The sequence below is a fragment of the Monodelphis domestica genome, chromosome 3, assembly GCF_027887165.1.
Source record: "Monodelphis domestica isolate mMonDom1 chromosome 3, mMonDom1.pri, whole genome shotgun sequence".
NCBI classification, from domain to species: domain Eukaryota; kingdom Metazoa; phylum Chordata; class Mammalia; order Didelphimorphia; family Didelphidae; genus Monodelphis; species Monodelphis domestica.
Window position 1 is genome coordinate 144,938,699 of NC_077229.1, and position 12,134 is coordinate 144,950,832.

General features: G+C 36.7%; 1 protein-coding gene across 2 annotated transcripts in view; it reads left to right on the forward strand.

Annotated features, from left to right (window-relative positions):
• The window catches only part of SAMD12 (sterile alpha motif domain containing 12), a 558,691-nt gene that overhangs the window by 358,941 nt on the left and 187,616 nt on the right, over positions 1 to 12,134 (forward strand). For both annotated transcript variants that reach the window (XM_007488251.2, XM_056823165.1), the window contains exon 4: positions 3,545 to 3,685. In XM_007488251.2, the coding sequence (XP_007488313.1) occupies positions 3,545 to 3,685 (141 nt within the window). The remainder of the gene's footprint in view (positions 1 to 3,544; positions 3,686 to 12,134) is intronic.

The window sequence follows — 12,134 nt, forward strand, 5'->3', positions numbered from 1 at the left end:
TGTCCTGTCATTTTCCTGTAGGAGATCCATGATCCTTCTTCTCTCTGCACATCCTGTCTTTTAGTTTAGTAAGTTTTGTTTGCATAGTTAACATATTTTCTTTCAATGTTGGATTGTTTGGGTTTGGGTTTTTTTTTTATTTGTTTGTTTTGCCTCTCTTATTCTAGGTCATCCCTCATTTCTGTGTATTTACATTTCCAATTTATTGTTCTCTGTTTTGTTTCCTTGGTGAGACTTGCCATTTAGAGAAAACTTTTTTCTTTATGCTCATTATTTGTGTTGTGCAGGATATAAACTCTGCACACAAAATTCTCTTTTTTTAAAAATCACTCAGGAATAATGTATATTGTGGTTACATGGTATCCTCATATTCCAAGGTCCTTTGTTTCATATTGAATCATTTCCCTTTTGTTTTAAATATTTCTTCATGGATGCCTAAACTCAACTGTTAGATCTAGAGTCCAGATTTTCTTCTCTTATTGTTTTTCTTATTGATTTATGTTCAAGATTTTTGAGTTTTCTTCTTCCTGAAATCTTAAATATTTTTCGTCTTCCCACCCCTCTTCTTTATCATTCCCTTTCTCAATCCTTCCTTTCTGATTTTGGTTTGGGGGGAGAGGGATCTTTAAGTGTCAGCCTCTTCTCACAATGGGGACTCCTTGGTTTATCAGCCTTGGTCTGTACCTAACATGACTTTGGATGGCCAGAAATGTCCTTAGGTGGATGCTGCACTCTTTCCCTCAGGCTTGGTAGAGTGCTACATAGCTCCCCACATGCACAATATCCTGCCCTGGTGACCTGTCCTACTACCTTTTTTTTTTTCATGTGGCCCAGCACTAGCAGAGTCTGGTTCCCTGAGTTTCATACCCTCAGAAGCATTTGCCCCTGAAGTGCTTAGGCTAACCTGGCAGTTGAGCCCTGAGCAAACAGCTCTAGGCTAGAGCTGGGGGTCTCTATGGCACAGGAAAAAAGAGAGGGAAACAGAGTACAGGGGTGAAATTTTAAATGTCTGTATTATATCTTTGGGTCTGTTAGTACAGCCTTGCTGCTGATAATGTAAGGGAGAGATTCTGGGAGAGCTTAGGGTCAATTAGCATCAGATTCAGGTTTGAGTGATTTTTTTACTTTATTTTAGATTCTGGGTGGCCCAGACCATTAAAACAGTTAAAGATGCTTTATCTTTGGTGTGTAATTTCTGTTTGGGAGAGGTCTGAGAGGTTGCAGAAAATCAGAGAAAATGTCTAGTCCAACATTTTGTGGCTTATGTAATCAAAAAGTTAGCAGCACTGTTTTTGGTTGCAAAATGACTCCAAGCAAACTTGGTACCCATCAATTGGCTAATGGCAAAACAAACTGGCATATGAATGTGATGGAATATTAGTATATATTTAATATGATGAACAACCTGGGAAGATGACCTGGTAAAGAATCAAATAAGCAGAACCTAAAGAACAATATATAAAGAAACTATAACATTGGGAAAAGATTAAAAAGAAGTTGAACTTTGACTAAATGAAAAGCCAGTGAATCTTCTGGTGAACAGATAACAAAATAGATCACTTCCCTCAGGACAGAGAAGTGGGAGATTATAGAATCGAATTTTGTACAAACTGTTTTATCTTATTTTTTTCATTTTTTTCTTTGTCATAGTGAGGAAAAGGTGCAGTTCAGTCTGGTAGGAGTCAACAAAATAATATACCCAACAAATATCCAGTCATTTTCAGTCATGTCCCATTCATGGCTCCATTTAGAGTTTTCTTGATAGAGATACTGGCTCACTATCTACTGTGCCACCCAGCTGCCCTTTCCCAATAGATACAACAGTATAAATAAGTGGTGGTTGGTCCTTTCCATTTACTTTGTTGTTCATAGCCTAACTACTACAATATAAATGGAAAGAGCCAACCACAATGAAAAATGAATGTTATAGAAGCAGCTAGGTGGCTTAATGAGTTGAGAGCCAGGTCTAAAGAAGGGAGGTCCTGTGTACAAATCTGACTTCAAACACTTCCTAGCTGTGTGACCAAGTCACTTAACCCCCACTGCCTAGCTAGCCCTTACTGCTCTTCTAAGCCTTGGAACCAATACACAGTATTGATTCTAGGAGGAAAGGGAAGGATTTTTTTAAAACGAATGTTGCCTAATTACAAAGAATAAGCATATCATCAAAAAATAGATATGAGAAGATACTGCCATCTTTCTTTTTTTACAGAAGAGGAAGGTCTATGGGGGTGAAATATTGTTTATATTTTCAAACTTTATATTTATATACATATGTATAGATATATTGGTTTTACTTATTCCCCCCCTCTTTTTTTTTGTTATATTGGATAGCTCAAGGAAGGAAGAGGGGAATGGATACTTGGATAAATTTTAGTGATATATAAGCAAAATGTTATGAATAAAAATTATTTTAAAATGCATAAAAGGAAGCTAGGTGGCTTATTGGTTTGAGAGCCAGGCCTAGGAATTGGAAGTGCTGGATTCAAATCTGGCCTCAGATACTTCCTAGTAACTCTGGGCAAGTCACTTGACCCCCATTGCCTAGACATTACTGCCCTTTTGCCTTAGAACGAGTACATACTGATTCTAAGAGAGAAGGTAAGATTAATTTTTAAATGCATAGCTTTCTACCATCCCAGCTCCCTATCACTCTCTTTCTTTTTTAAAAATAATATCAAAATTTCCCTGTATTATGTGTCAAAACCATTTTAAACATTCATTTTTAAAAGTCTTGAGTTCCCATTCTCCCCCTTCTTCTGACACTCCCTTCATCACTCCCTTCCTGCCTTTCCCCCTCCCTGAGATAGCAAATCATCTGATATAGATTCTACATATGTAATCATATAGAATATTATTTGCTCATGGGTAAGCTGAGTAAATACAATAAAAATGTCAATTTTACCCAAGGTGACCTATTTATTCAGTGCCACAATAATCAAACTGCCTAAAGAGCAAAAAAAAAACTAGAAAAAACAATATATCTTATTAATATAGAGCTAGAAAAGAATTTATCTGGAAGAACAAAAAAGTCAAGAATATCAAGGGAATCAATGAAGGAAGGTGACCAGGAGTATTAGATCTCAAGCTGTATTATAAAGCAGTAATCATCAAAACAATCTGGTACTGGCTAAGAAATAGAGTGGTGGGTCAGTGGTATAGGCTAGGTACACAAAACCTAGTAATAAATGACCATAGTAATTTAGTGCTTGATAAATCAAAAGAGCCAACATTTTGAGATAAGAATTCACTCTTTGACAAAAATACTGTTGCAAAACTTGGAAAATAGTATGCAGAGACTGGAATTAGACCAACATCTCACACAGTATATACCAAGATAAGGTTAACTTGGGTATATGATCTAACTATCCCCCTCTTTCTAAGAGTAACAGAAACTGCTTTATTTTATATTCCCTTTATCATCATATCAAGTTCTTTTCTATCAACCCCCCCCAATCCAAGCCGATTAGTCAAAAATAATAAATTAATGAGTGTGGGGATCATTAAGTAAGTATTTCTTGTTTTTTCTTCCCTGACACTTCAGGACGGGCGCTCCTGAGACTCACTGACAAAAAGCTGGAACGAATGGGGATTGCCCAAGAGAACCTCCGACAGCACATCTTGCAGCAGGTGCTTCAGCTGAAGGTCCGAGAAGAAGTCAGGAACCTTCAGTTACTCACACAAGGTACCCCACTGTTTCCTCCTGGATGGATTGAAGAAAGGGAGGGGGAGTAATAAGAGCATACTTCCAAAGATCCAAAAATGAGATTCTATTGCTCCCTACGAAGAGACCCTTTACAAACACTTTCATTGTGATCTCAAAGACCTTCTAAAAAGTCTTTTTTTTTCTTACCAAAAGATAAGACTTAACAAAAATAAAACTAGGTGAAAACCTCTCTATAGAAAGGTAGGAGGTACAGGAATATGGTTGAGATGAAATGCTACTTACACTGTCAAACACAGGTTACTATGTTTCTGTCTCCTTAAGGATTTCCTCTATTATAAGGAATTAAGTATTGGGTGGGAGAAGAATATAAAGGAAATGATTATGTCATTTAAAAAATCCATAAATAAAACTTAAAGAAAGCAGTCAATGATACCTAAACAGAAACTGAGTTAAATAAATCGAGCTATTGTTGTCTAGCCAGCTAATCTGAAAAGCTATTTGGAGTAGAGTTGCTTCATCATTTATGAACTATGTGGGGTTAATTTCTCTGGTGTGGGGAGCTCTTGAGTGAGCTCTCACTGTCTTGGAGTCTATGCCTGGGGCACAAAGACATCAAGTGACTTTCCTATAGTCACACAGGTAGTGTGTATCAGAGGTGAAATTTGAACACATCTTCCTGACTCCAAAGCCAATCCTCTCTCCTTCGTGGCAAACTGGTATATTTACAAAGTGGACATGGAGTGTTTTACTTATTGTTGAAGAGAAGAGAAATAGGAAGAAGGCACATTAGAAGTCTTTGTTGCTTTGAAAGCAGGGGTAAAAGCCTTGTTAAGCCTCTGAAGTGGAAAGTCTTTTAAAAAATAGAAATCAAAAAAGACCTTTATGTCAATTTCATGTCATACTCAAGAGGAATCCTTAATAGCTCTGATAGCACTTAGTATATTTAAGACCCTTATAACTGCAGGGTCGGTTCAAACTAAAACCAAAATGTTGACAATATTCTATGTTACATTTCAGCATTAAAAAAAAAAGAAATAAGAAAGATGTATTTTCCTCCATGTCCAATGCAGTCTGGTAGCCTCACCCAAGTGTATCAACCACAGATTGCTCTGACTTTTTGTTTTATTTTAATGGCCATTTTGTGTCATTTCAAATGAAGAGATAATAATAAAATGTGTTTGGAGAGTATTGGATACGTTTTTCAATCTGCAAAATATTGTGACTGGCTAAGCTATGTGTGTAATGGTATTAGTGAAAACTAGGTCAGCCAAGTATCTTGGTGCACTGAGATTAACTCAATAATAATCCATCTCCTTAGAAGAAAGCCGGCTGCCTGGATGATAACTGTTCTGTAGGGATGTGTTTATACATCAGGTAATCGGAGAATTGTTTCACTGATTTGATCTGTACTTTGTAGGCATTTTGTTCCCAGTGACTTATCGCCAGTGGAGTTATGGATGATATTCCATACATTGTGTGATTGAAGAATGGCCACTAGAATGTTTGCCCAGGCCCTTTTTGATTTTGCACCTAATGAGCACTTTATAAATGGTTCTGGAGCAATGTAGAATGAAATATCCTCAGAGTTTTTGTTTACTTTCAATTCAATTTATTCAGCTAGTATTTTATTAAACATCAGCTAGAGATGAGGCATGGTGTAAACACTTTGGGGTAGGGGTCAGATCTGCAGTATCCAATGAATGTGTCTCAGGAACCCTTTTTATCTGAAATTATGTTCCGTCTAGCTGTGATGGTTCCTCTACAAAACCAATGTTTATAATATTGCTTGCTTGAGCTACGGCTAGAACCCGACCTATAATTTTCTTTTTTTAAAACCCTTATTCTGTCTTAGAATCAATTTTAAGTATCATTTCCAAGACAGAAAAGCAATAAAGGCTGGGAAATAAGGGTTAAGTGATTTGCCCAGGGTCACACAGTATATCTAAGGTCATATTTTAACCTAGAACCACCCATCTCCAGGCATGGCTTTCTATCTATTGAATCACCTAATTGCCCCACCATATATAATTTTCATTTTGAAATATTGGTGCCAGGTTCAACTCTTTGTTTTGTCTTTGATTATCTTTCATTTGGAAAACCTATATCCTTTTATCATTAACATGAATGCTGATAGTAACAATAATAACAATAGCCATACCCAGTACAATGTATGTTTCATGTTGTTCAGTCATTTTTTCATTCATGTCTAATACTTTGTGACCTCTTTTGGAGGTTTCATGGCAAAGATACTGGAGTGGTTTGTCATTTCCTTTTCCAACTCATTTTAAGATGAAGAAACTGAGGCAACTTGCCCATAGTCACACAGGTAGAAAATGTCTGAAGCAAGATTTGAACTCAGGAAGATGAGTCTTCCTGACTAGCCACAGCCCTCCAGACACTGCACCACTTAGCTGCCCATGACACATAGTAAGTGTTTAATCAATGCTTTGCATTCATTCAGGTAATAATAATAATTAATGAGACACACATTCTGTAAACAATTTTTTGCACATTTTCTCTCCCATTAAAATGCATGGACATGCTTTTTAGTTTTCTTGGTTTCATAGTACAGTGCTATGACAAATAGTAACAGCTTAATGAATATCTGTTGGATGATTGATTGAAAGAATGAATAATAGTTTACACTCATGTAGTTTGCAAAATGATTTACATACACTATTTTATTTGAGCTTAACAACAAACCTAGGAGTTAAGAATTCTTATTATGCCCATTTTACAGAAGAGGAAACTGATTGAGAAGTGAACAGACTTTCCCGAGGTCACACACACATCCCTTTAGAATATATCAAATTACTTTAAATTAAGGTTTTATGTTGTGTGAAGTTATTATCATTGGCATTATAAACTATGCCCTGTCTCCTTTTGGGGAGCAGAGGGGAAGAACTGAGATCTATTTCATTTCCATAAGGAATTCATACTAAAAAACTACTACCAATGCATATCAATAGCTGTATATTTAAAGTCTTGGAGCGTTGCCTTGAACTTTGAAAAGTTATGTGATTTGCCCAGGGTAACACAGTCAGTACGTGTCAGCAGCAGATCTTTATTATTATACTTTGCTATTATTACCTGATTTCAAGACCAGTCCTCTCTCCACTCCTCCATGCTGTTTGTCTGTCTGTCTCTCTCTCTCCCTTTTACATATTAACATTTCATATCAAGAAGATTTTGTAAAGTTTTGAGCCTTCTTTAAGCAAATTGCTTTTTAAAAAAACTCTTAAATTGTGTCAGAGTAATAGACAAGCTTAAAGGTGACAAATAGCTTTTAAAATATTTAGGGAGTCGATTTGGAGTTGAGGACCTTGGAGTTTAATTTCCCTGAATGAATTAATATTTACGTGATGTGAAAATTAAAGGTGTTGATGTGTGAATATCTGTAATGAATATTTGATTCTTCATCTCCACGCACCCTAATCAGGAGAAATATTACACTAAATAAGCACGAAGGTTTCTGAATGTCTCTTAGCTGTCAAATGAAGTCTAAATTCCGTGGAAATTCCAAATTCCACTCTCTTGGAAAGCCCGAATTACTCATTGTTAATGTGAAGTACATTTCATCTTCTTTAATCAGTTACAATCCTGACATTCCCCTGCCCAAGAATCTTCAGTGGTGACTGGCCTGTAGAATAAAGGAAAAATTCCTCAGTTTAACATTCCAGTATCTGTGCTGTATGACCCTAATCTCTGGAGATTTATCTTGCCTTTTGTGTTTATGCATACTCATCTTCTCTGGACTTTCTTTGCAGTTGCAGAGATTACGGTGGTTCTTCCTTTACCAGATCTAACATTTTCACATGTTCCTGTCCCTTCTCATCTTCTTCGGGACTTTGATCTATTGATCTCTCTCTCTGTCAAAGGGAACCTTCTTAGCCTGAAAAAGTGCTCTGGTTTCTCTATCACTAAAACAAGAACCACCTCCCTTCAGCTGACCCAGTGTCACAGTTCCACATTGACAACTGCCTCCTGAATGTAGTCCCAGCATCTCAAATTCAGTATATCCCAAAGTAAACTCATCATTTCTCTCCCCTCTCCCAAACTGACCCCTTTGGATACCCAATTGCTGTTGATAACACCAACCCCCTTCTTAATAGTCAGGCGTGGCCTTTTGGTCATCTTTCTTTCTTCCTTTTAATTGCCTTTTATGATAGTATTGCTCTCCCTCCCCCCCAAATTACTCTGTATTTACTTCTCTATCTATATGTTTTTGTCATTCAGTGGTTTTCCGTCATTTCTGCCTTTTCCTAATCCCATTTAAGGTTTTCTTGGCAAAGTTTGCCATTTTCTTGTCCAGTTCATTTTATAAGGAAACTAAGGCAAGTAGGGTTAAGTGATTTGTCCAGAGTCACACAACCAGTGAGTGCCTTAAGCCAGATTTAAACTCAGAATAGTAGTTTCCATGATTCTGTACCCTATACTGTACCACTTAGCTGCTCCTGTCTATATATTACTTCTCCCAAACTCCTTGAAGATGAAGATGATTTGCTTTTTGTCAGAGTCCATGCCTAACATATGGATACTTGAAAAAAAAAAAAACCTTTACCTTCTCTCTTAGATTCAATACTATGTATTGGTTTCAAGGCAAAGGAGTGGAAAGGGCTAGGCAATGGGGATTAAGTGACTTGCCCTGGGTCACACAGCTAGGAAGTGTCTGAATTCAGATTTGAACCCAAAACCTTCTGTCTCTAGACTTGACTCTCAGTCTACTGAGCCAACTCTGACCCTGCACGTAGATACTTAATCAATATTGATCAATGGATGTTTGGTCAGGTCACATGTCAAATCTTATGACTCCTATCTCCATATGTCTCTCCTGTCCACTTGGACCACCACTACCATAGTTAATGCCTTCATCACCTCTCACCTGGATTATTCACTTGAATCATGGTAAAAAGTTAATTCTTTAAAAACCTGAAAAGTTTTTCAGTGGTCAAATTTGTAGTTTCTTATGGGTACCCTGGACCCTGTTAACCTCTCATTTAATTCATTTTAATTTTTCTCTTCTAAAAAAAGCTTTTCTGACCATATTTTTGTTTTGGTTTTTCCAGAAACTGGTTTTATTTGAGGTTTTCAATTTACAGTCTGGAAAAGTATTTCTCAGGAAAGAAGTAAGACCTTAAAAAAATCCTAACTATTCTTTTACCTCTAGATTATCCCTTATTAAATATATATAATATAATATGATATAATATAATATAATATAATATAATATAATATAATATAATATAATATAACATAACATAACATAACATAACATAACATAATATAATATAAGTAAATTATATATAAGTTCTAAGTCCATCTCTGGCCATGTTACTCTCCTGCTCAAAAGTCCTCAGTGGTTCTCCACTACCTCTAGGGTCAAATATAAAGTACTTAGCCTAACAATCAAAAGCATAAACAATATGGCTCCTAGTTACCTAAGAAAGAGACTAAGATCCAACAACAACATTGATAGATTCTTCCATCACCACCCAGGCAGTATAATATGACTCCTACAGCTAATAAATGGTGGATCCAGGACTTGAACCTATGTCCTTTGATTTTACATCTAATGCCCCTTATACTACATCACAACTGCCTGCCAGCTGTGTTTAGCTAAGGTAACTACTATTCCATAACCTGAGCTTCACATTTTATACCAGATATTTTCCAGCTGACTTTTAACTGCTTTTAAAAGTTGAATCCACTCTGAGAGGATAATTATTTTTCTCTTATTGTTTCAATTCTGCTATTCAACAGACTTTTAATTATGCCTACCATGTCCTAGGCACTGGGGATACAAAGGAACCCTGAGGAGCTCACGTTTATTTGGAAATACAACATACAAACAGTTAAGTAATTGCAATATACTTTGAAGAAGAAGAAAACATTAACAATTCAGGGGAATTGGGAAAGGCTTAGTCACTGGAGCTGAGCCTTGAAGGAACTAAGGATTTTTGGAGACAAAGCTGAAGAGAGAATACAACCCAGGCATGGAGGCAGAAAACCAATGCCAGCCAAGTTTATGTTATAGCAAATAGGCCAGTTTGACCCCAGGATAGAAGGCCTGAAGAATAGTGATGTGAAGTATGGAAGCCATATTATGATAGGCTTCAAATACCAGATTAAAGAATTTATTTTGTTTTGTTTTTTCGTTTTCCTCAAAGCCATAGTGAGCTATTGAAGTTTCTTGGATAGGGGAGTAACATGGTCATGCCTGTGCATTAGAATGATACTAAGGATTTTCAAAAGAATATGCTATATTCTTTTTTGGATGTTCAGTCCTTGTCAGCCAGGTCTGACTCTTCTTGATCCTCTTTGGGGTTTGCTTGCCAAAAACGCTGGAGAGGTTTGCCATTTCCTTCTCCATTTTATAGATAAGGAAACTGAGGCAAATGGGTTAAGCCAGTTGCCCAGGATCAGACAGCTAGTAAGAGACCAGATTTGAACACAGGAAGAGAAATTTACTCTATCCTCTGCACTACCACATAAGCTTTGGCATTATCTTGAGTAATGACTGAATCAATTAAATAATTGTATGGATTTTCTGGGTGACTTGTTCAGGGAGATGTTCATTTCAGAATCATTTCCATTGCTCTAAGGACACATGACACAGGAACAATGGAAGAGGTACAGTCCAGAGCAGCCTGGGAGGCTACGTGATATATTTAATTAAATGTGCTTGTCTGTGTTGTCTCTCTAGTACCATATTTTTAAAGGTTTGAATAAGTGTTTCTCAGACTTTACATCAAGATTCCTGGGGTAATCATAGTTCTGAGAGGATCTCCAAGACTATCCCGGCAGCCTTCCAAGCATCTGATTGGCATTGGAAGTAATGATTTGTTGCTTTTAGAAACAGGATGAAAGGCTGCTTCCTTCGCCTTATATTTCAGAGTTTAAAGGGAATTCAAAGATCATCTTGTCCAAGCCCAGCCTAAATCATGATCCCATCTCCCAACATGCCCAATAAATGATCATCTAGATGCCTACTTCAAAGAACAAAGAAGTCACTAGCCTCTTTGCTAACCTCTCGTGACAGAATTCATGCCTCTCTATGGTAGCCCATTCTACTTTGAGTATATTTACTGTTAAGAAGTTTTTTCTTGTATTGAACTGAAATGGTTCCTTATAGCTAAACAAAATGAGTTCAATCCTTCTCTCTCATATAAGAAGTTTTTGAAAATTGCTAGCATCAGACTCCCACCTGAGTCTTTTCTTCCGATGGCTGAACATTTCAAGTATCTTTCAACAGTTTGCATTTGACAGAGGGCAATCCATCAATTAGTAAAGATTTATTAAATACCTACTATGTGCCAGGCTCTGTGCTATGCCCTGGGGATACAAAAGGAAGAAAAAGACAGCCCTTGCCCTCAAGGAGATTACAATCTAATGGAAGAGACAACAATTAAAAAAAAAGAATTAAGAAAGCAAATTATATATAGCATAAAAAGAAAATAATTTACAGGATTTAGAATCAAGCCTTTTATTATCTTCCTCTGAATATATGCCATCATATCAGTTGGCTCTCTAAAATTTGATGACTGGAACTGGACACCATATTACTAATAAGGTCTCACAAAAGTAGAGAACTTCCCCTCACCTTAGATACAATTCTTCTGTTTCTTCTGTCTAAAGTCATATTAACCTTTGTGGTTGCCACATCACATGACAAGGTAGAGTGGACACAACACTGGATTGATAAGATCATCAGAGCAACATATATGGGACTAGAACTCAGGGCTTCCAAGTTTTAATCCAATGTTCTTCCCACTCTTTGATGATTAAAAGAAAAAGAAAAGAAAATTACTCATGTGGATCCTTTCTCTAAATTTCTACCCCCATTCTTATTTTCCAGCCTTTTATTCATATAACTCCTCTAACTCTCTGGCATTTAAAAGCACTCTGCCCTCGTCTTAGTGCTCTTTCCTTTGGTTCCAGTATTATTTCCTATATTCATGCTTTTATGGTGCCTTCTAGACTCTGGCTCCCTATCTGTTTTTTTTTCTTTTTTCTTTTGTTTCCTTTTCACAGTGGAAGGGTGTGCATTTGACATCCTTGCTGGTCTGAGCAATCCTCCTGGCAGCTTTGCAGGGTTAGGGAACTGCTCTGGCAGATAGCTGTAGATATCTCTTGGGGAAAGATGTCTCAGTACAGGAAACATCATTATTATACTTCTACCTTAATCTTGATTTATAAGAGACAGAAAACATGCCTTCGATAACAACATGACAACAGTCTGAAGCTATTTTTGGATTTTTCCAAGTTAGTCCATCAGCAAGAGAGAGAGAGAGAATGCTTCAAGTGCATTACAGAGACAGATGAAAAATGTATGTAAGGAGCATTATTAACTTATTGGCAATGAGAAATATATGTAGAAAATATATTGAGAGACCTTCCCCTTGTTTTTACCCTTATTTAGTAGAGGTAGCAACTATGATTTTTCTCCCCTAGACAAACAGTATTAAAT